The 6,878-nt window shown below is 36.6% G+C and overlaps 1 protein-coding gene across 1 annotated transcript; it reads right to left on the reverse strand.

Annotated features, from left to right (window-relative positions):
* Positions 1-586: 586 nt before the first annotated feature.
* Positions 587-5,287, reverse strand: LOC120118484 (ABC transporter G family member 25-like). The gene is made up of 3 exons (XM_039138515.1): positions 5,103-5,287; positions 4,231-5,005; positions 587-1,809 (listed from the first exon to the last, which is right to left on the reverse strand). Exons 1-3 carry the CDS (start codon positions 5,205-5,207, stop codon positions 791-793), a joined length of 1,899 nt encoding a protein of 632 aa, XP_038994446.1. The 5' UTR covers positions 5,208-5,287; the 3' UTR covers positions 587-790.
* Between the last annotated feature and the right edge of the window lie 1,591 nt (positions 5,288-6,878).

Raw genomic sequence — 6,878 nt, forward strand, 5'->3', positions numbered from 1 at the left:
TTTTGAAAAATATGTTCGCCTCTTGAATGTTGGATACGTCTATACCGTCTCCATTAATTATTTATGATATTTTCAAAAAAAATTAAAAGAATAAATACTTATTAGTATATACATAATTTTTAAAATAAGTGAAAATATTTTTTTTATATATAATTCTTTTTTTAAATAGTCGATGATGAGTCTAAGATAATACCTTTCTATAATCTTTATGAACTATTAACAACATACATATATCAAACACAACTACTTAAATTCAAAAACCTCAAAAAAAGACAAAGTAAAAAATATATACATAACTCGTAAAAAAATAAAACAAGTGGAAAATATATACATATTTTCAAATCTATACCTACTCCATGACTATTACTTTAAATATTCACTTAAGATATTAATAAAGGATAAAGAGGTTTTATAAAATGGAAATGGAAGGATGGAGAGTTTATACTTTTAAAAATCTTTATCATTACTTATAACACCTTATTCGACTTTGAGTAACTTAAAAAATTAACAGATGAGCATACCATTAAACCAGTAATTTGCATACTGAATTAAAATAGAGAAAAAAAAAAGAAAAACCTGTAAGAAGTGCAAACATATTCTTTCTATTTACTGAATTGAAAAGCTTTACTCTTCGATTCCTCGGGTACGGTTAGCGTGACCCAAATTGGCAATAAGCATAAATTAAACCAACCTGAACAAATCTTTTCTTTCTCCAGGCCATCTTGACAAAATTTACAATTTAAAGGCCTTGGTACGAATAACAAGAATCTGTCACCAAATACAAAGGCCCTCAGCCTTTGATGCGCCTCAATGCAAGGTAAGCCAACAGCCTATATCCTACGAACATTAGAATCAAGATTCCGACGCTTAGTTCAGGCCGGGTTTGCCCCGCGATGTCTTGATCGATCAACTTGCAGCTAACCGTATTACTTCCGTGGTGTGAGCAGCCCAACAGAGACGATACTTTCTCACCGTCGCCGTATTGGACGTTGATAAATAGCTTAAAGCTGTAATATGTAGTAGAGGCATACTTGATCCATGTCACACATGATGGCATCTTATGCACGTAGTATCCTCCTGTTAGAACAAACGCTAGCATTGTGACCGTAACTATGGTCGAAGCCTGTTTGGAATCCATGATCAATGCCCCTAATGCGAGGCCAAGCCCTTGAGACACGAGCACGTAGCCGAGAAGAACCAGCAATGTCAGTAGAAATGAGACCAAATCGGGTTTCAATCCGGTCATCCAATATGTTACGAGAAGGAAAACCGTGGGGAGAATGAGCTCCATCGGGAGGTCTCCGGTTATCCGTGCCATGTAATACGAAGATAGTGTGTACATACCCGAAGCACGCTCCTTCATGAAGATGGCACGTTCTTGAGGAAACGCAAATACTGCGTTGAACGATGGTAAGACACCCCAAAAGATGGAAATGAAGAAGAGGAGACCGAGGCGGTCTTGGATATCTTGATAATCCGAATGCCACCACATTAAACCGGCCAGCATGGCGGCGGTCATTACTTGGAACACTCTGAGGGTGTTGAAAGATTCTTGCTTTCTCTCTTTAAGGCTTCTTTGAAGCAGAATGGTAAACTGATAGAACCAAGTGGATAGATCAAATCTGTTGCTACTCCGGCCTTCTTCGGAACAATGGCTGCCGACGAAATGTGAGCCTTTCGCCGGAATAGGGGTGGTCTCCATGCATGCGGCTTTAACTTTTGGGGCCAGCAGAGTGTTATAAGAAGCAACGAGGGTTTGCTTCACGTTTGGCCTCTCACTTTCGCTCACACCATCAAGTTTACACACACCTGAATTGGAAAGATACAATATTTTATGTAATGGTTGTAAATTTAATAAATTATATTAAAATTTTAAAAAATATAAAATTATAAAATTTTATAGATGTAGAATTATAAAATTTTAGAGACACAAGATTAGATAACCGAAAAAAATACTTAAATTATATATATATCCGATATTTTCAGAGAATACAATTGTGTATCCCTAAAGAAAATTTACATCCACCAACACTTCTAAACAGTGCAATTACAACCATTAAGACATTAATTATATATAGCTATAAGTCCAAATATTGTTTATACAACACAATTCATACGATTCTCTACAAATTAGCATATATTTCCAAAAATGATTAAAATAAAGCTATACGGTATGTATTACTTTAAACAGGGATGGACCGAGGGGCAGATGGGGGCAGGCGCCTCCTAAAAAATTAAAATTATCATATATTTTAAAAATTTTCGATATATTTTCTATTGAAAATTTATTTCGTTCCCATGAAATTTTAGTTCACCCCCTTAAGTTTAAGTTCGTCTCTCTACATAAAATCATGTGTCCGTCCTGACTTTAAATAATAAAAGTACGGACAAATATATGTCTAGAATTTCATAATATTGTATAAATCTATAGGTAGTGTGAAGAACAGGAACTCTGAAAGTGTAAAAATAAGGTGAAGTGGTATTAGATTTCCTTTACAGCAAAAAAGCAAGAAAGCCACAAACATCAACTATTGTTTAACAAAATAACAACAGTAAAGTTGGGCCAAAAAATTTGAAATTTTTAATATTTTATTAACAGACAACATGAGTAATGGCAAGTTCTTGTAATATTATTGCCCATGGGACAAGTAAAAGAAATACTAGGAAAAGCAGGTCCCCATTATGAAATTAAAGAAACTGAGTTGCTGAGCAAAGCTAAAAGAAATTGAGACTAAAGATGACCAGTGTTGGTGGGTATGGTGGGAGTCCACTCAGGTTTGGTGCCGCCCCTGTCACTATGGTCGGATCATCACTTGCTCTTCTTTTTATATTTATGGATAGATAGACAAATTTAATCTCCACTTTTATGGAAAATTAAAAAAAAAAAGGCACAAGTGTTGGTCTTTAAACATATCCGAATTCCATAGTTGGAACTAAACAAAGAGAGAACAACCGGAATATATATTTCAGACCAGTCTTTTATAATGAGAAGGAAGGTCAAATTTGGATGTAAAGGGGAATAAGACCAAAGATGAATTGGGGGTGGATGGGTAGTCATCTTTTGAAAATTTTAAATTTTGATATAATTTAAATATTTTTTTATATTTTTTATTAATAATATATTTTGGACCCTTAAAATTTTATAAATTTATCTCTCATAAAATTTTATAATTTAATTTTTTTAATATAGAATCTTACGTCCATCCTATGAGAAATTAGGGAACTGATGTATTGATAAGCTATTGTAAGAATTATTGGCTAAGAAAGCACATTCCTACACTAACAAGATGTTTTCTAACGCCATCATTGGCGTCATCAGCCACAATCTTTCTCTTTATTATACTAAAATCTTCATAGAGATGATGATGTCCAAGAGTCCAACTTTAATACCATCTACTCCCATGTAATATTCGTCTTCTTGATTACTGTGGCATAAAAAAGGCTACAAAGATTGAAACGTATCGAAGAGCACTTCATCCACGATTGGCACATAACATTGTGTTTTGTAGGCTATGTGGATTAGTGACGCACCCCCACCATTTATATCATAAAGTTATTTATATGTACATGGACAGATGAAGATCAAATATCAAAATTGAATAAACAAAAGAGTCACAATCCCTCCTATCTCTTTAATGTCTTTGTCCCTACGAGCATTAAAGTCTAAACTTTAGGTTGAAAAGCAAATTTGTTTCATTTAAAGCTAAAGTTTGATTCCAAAGTTGTTAAATACCAAAATGATTCACGTAACCCATCTATCTTTGGTAAGATAAATGTTGGTGAGCAGCCTAAAGATTTAGCTGATGAATGGATGATGGAACTTGTGGTTCATAATCCATGGTATGAGCTAAGCTAAAGGTAGAAACCACAGTGCGTTGGCTATGCAAAATCTTCATCAACAAAAGAAAGGCAGATTTGGAGCGAGGGGTCATTAGAAAAGACAGAAAAAGGAATACGACACTATCCATTTTTATCCATCTTAATATATAGTGTCATGACCTTTAATTGCCAACTAAGTATAATATGTATTGACTCACCACTCATTTGCCAATATTTCGTTTCATATCTTTTCTCCTAGCTAATGAAGAATCTATCTCTACAGTAAGTAGATAGCAACAAGTCATCTTCAAAACGAAACTAGTCACATATTCGAGTTAACTCGGCTAGACTCATGTAAAAGAAAGCAAACAGCTGTAAAATCAGAAGAAGTTGAAGATGAAACCGACGTACCGTTAGCGAGATCAAGGAGGAAATCCGCAGGATTCATAGGAAAAGACGGTGAGAATCCAATCGACTCAAAATAACCCATAGCTTCACTTCCCTTGCCGAAATACAAGCTTCTTCCTTCACTCAACAACAACACTGAGTCGAACAACTGATAAACTCGGCTAGAGGGTTGGTGCATGGATGTGACTATGGTCTTCCCTTTCTGAGTCAACGAACCCAAAATTGAAACCAATCGGTGCGCTGCCGTCGAGTCCAAACCCGACGTGGGTTCATCGAGAATAAGCAGACTAGGGTTTATAAGCATTTCATGAGCTATGCTCACTCTTTTCCGTTCTCCACCCGAAATCCCACGAATAAAACTGTTGCCAATGATTGTATTTTCACATTTCGATAACCCCAACTCCAACAAAACCGTTTCGGCCACCGAAATCTTGTCCTTGGCGGACAACGTTTTGGGTAACCTTAAAAGGGAGCAAAACACCAACGTTTCGCGAACTGTCAAGTGAGGGTACAGGACATCGTCTTGGGTAACAAATCCCGTGCGTTTGGCTATTTGTTTACTGAGTTTTCTGTTGTTGGCAAGCATGGTCCCGGAGAAACTGCCATAGCCGTGCTGGAGCCTCCCGGCTAAGGCATTGAGGAGAGTAGATTTGCCGCTGCCTGAAGGACCAAGGATAGCCAACATTTCTCCCGGTGAAACCATGCCCGTTATGTTATTCAATATCGTTTTCTCTTGATCGGACCCTTGTACCTTCACCTTGTAACACACGTCCATGAACTGCATGAACGAAAATAGACAAGAATATCAGTACCAGAAAAGGTCAATCCATGTTTAAGGCCAAAATGAAAAGATTCCCCCCCCCCTTTTTTTTTACCTTGAGAGTGATAGGATAACATGAAGTCATTAATGAAGGGAGGTGATCACGTGAATCTCGAGAACCATCCCAATTGGGAGCTTCCAGACCACCAAAACCCGGCATTATTACCTTTCAACTTTCCTTCCTTGGATTCTTTTAATTTATCGGGAAAAGAGAAGAGAATTTGCGAGAGTAGAAATGATGGAGCGAGCAAGAACTGAGGGAGAAAAGGGGGAGAGGACATGGGGTATTTATGTAGGTAAAGAGGGGAGTGGATGCCACGTCAAAGGAATGTGTCCCAAAGCTAAAACGGGGTACGTGGCAGAAGACCTGACAGATGGCAGCTTGCCAACGTTGGTTCATGGGAAGTGCGCTATTAAGCAGCGTGGCCTTCAATTTTTTTTTCTCTTCTTTTTATCTCTCTTCCGTAGCCAAGAGAGAAAAGTTCATTGAAACTGAAAAGTTTAGATGAAACTTCAACAATGAATCAATGTTAGCTAGTGGAGACAACAATTATTAGAAGCATTCATGGTGCTTTGGCCGCAGTTCAATATCTTTTTTAAATTTGGTTCAAAATATAATTCAAGTCCTCATATGTTTTGCACATTTCAAATTCAGTTTCAACACTTTTAAATTATTATTAATGCTTCAATCTCCGTCCACGGTTCGTTAAAATTAGTTTGAAGATACATTATTTGTCTTTTCAAAATAATATTTGACACCGTTTAAATTTTTTTGATGGTTTCCCCAAAATCCTTATATCCAATGAAGACCCTAACCCCTAAAAAAATACTATTTGTTTGTTTATTTCTATTAATTTTAAAGATATTATGAAAATTGAAAAATATAAACTAAATGAGATATAGGTATGTAACTATTGTAAAAGAAATAAAAAAGAAAATAACTGTTCTCAACAACAACTGAAATGGGAAAAACACCAAGTTTGGTGAAAAGGATGAAGGGGTTAAGAAAAGGAGACGTATGGTGAAAAAAATATCTTTTTCACTTCCATGTGTGTACACATTTACCATACTATCTAGCAATTAAAACTTTAATGGTCTAATGACTTAAAAATATCAATTCAAATATTTAGTATTATAATTGAAACTTTTTTATAGATATGTGACTAAAACGAGATATCACCTAAAATTTAAACACTAATAGTGTTGTACGTTCACCCTTAAATAAATGTGTAGTGAATGGTTATCTTAATATTACCTCATCGACAAATAAATTGATCATTGATTTTTAGGCAAAATTTTTGAGATAATGTTCTCGAATTTTTTATTTAACGATATAACGTACTCCCAAGATTAATTGCTCAAATAGGGTGAATTGCACAGTGTTGGCCGTAGGTCGCCATGCCTTCCGGGCGACCTATGGCGTGGCAGCTTCCCAGCATAGGTCGCCATGCACTCCGGGCGACCTTGTAGGTCGCCATGCACTCCTCCTGCTCCTCGCGTGATTCCTCTTGCCCTCGGATGCCCTCGCATAGCTCGCTCGAATGGCCTCGGTCAGATGCCCTCGGTCGGATGCCTTCGGATGCCCAACATGTTGGAACGTGCATGACACATGCAATCTCTCTCATAGCTCGCCGGGAAGACATGGCGACCTAGTAGGTTGCCCGGATGGCATGGCGACCTACGACCAACACTGTAGATTTCACCCTATTTGAGCAATTAATCTGAGGAGTGCATTATCTCGTGAATTAATTTATTCAAGAACGTTATCTCGAGAGTTTAGCCTTGATTTTTATGATATCATTATCGTTTGAATATGATTCAACGTTTTAAT

The sequence above is a fragment of the Hibiscus syriacus genome, unplaced genomic scaffold (genome assembly GCF_006381635.1).
Source record: "Hibiscus syriacus cultivar Baekdansim isolate YM2019G1 unplaced genomic scaffold, ASM638163v2 tig00110328_pilon, whole genome shotgun sequence".
Lineage (NCBI taxonomy): Eukaryota > Viridiplantae > Streptophyta > Magnoliopsida > Malvales > Malvaceae > Hibiscus > Hibiscus syriacus.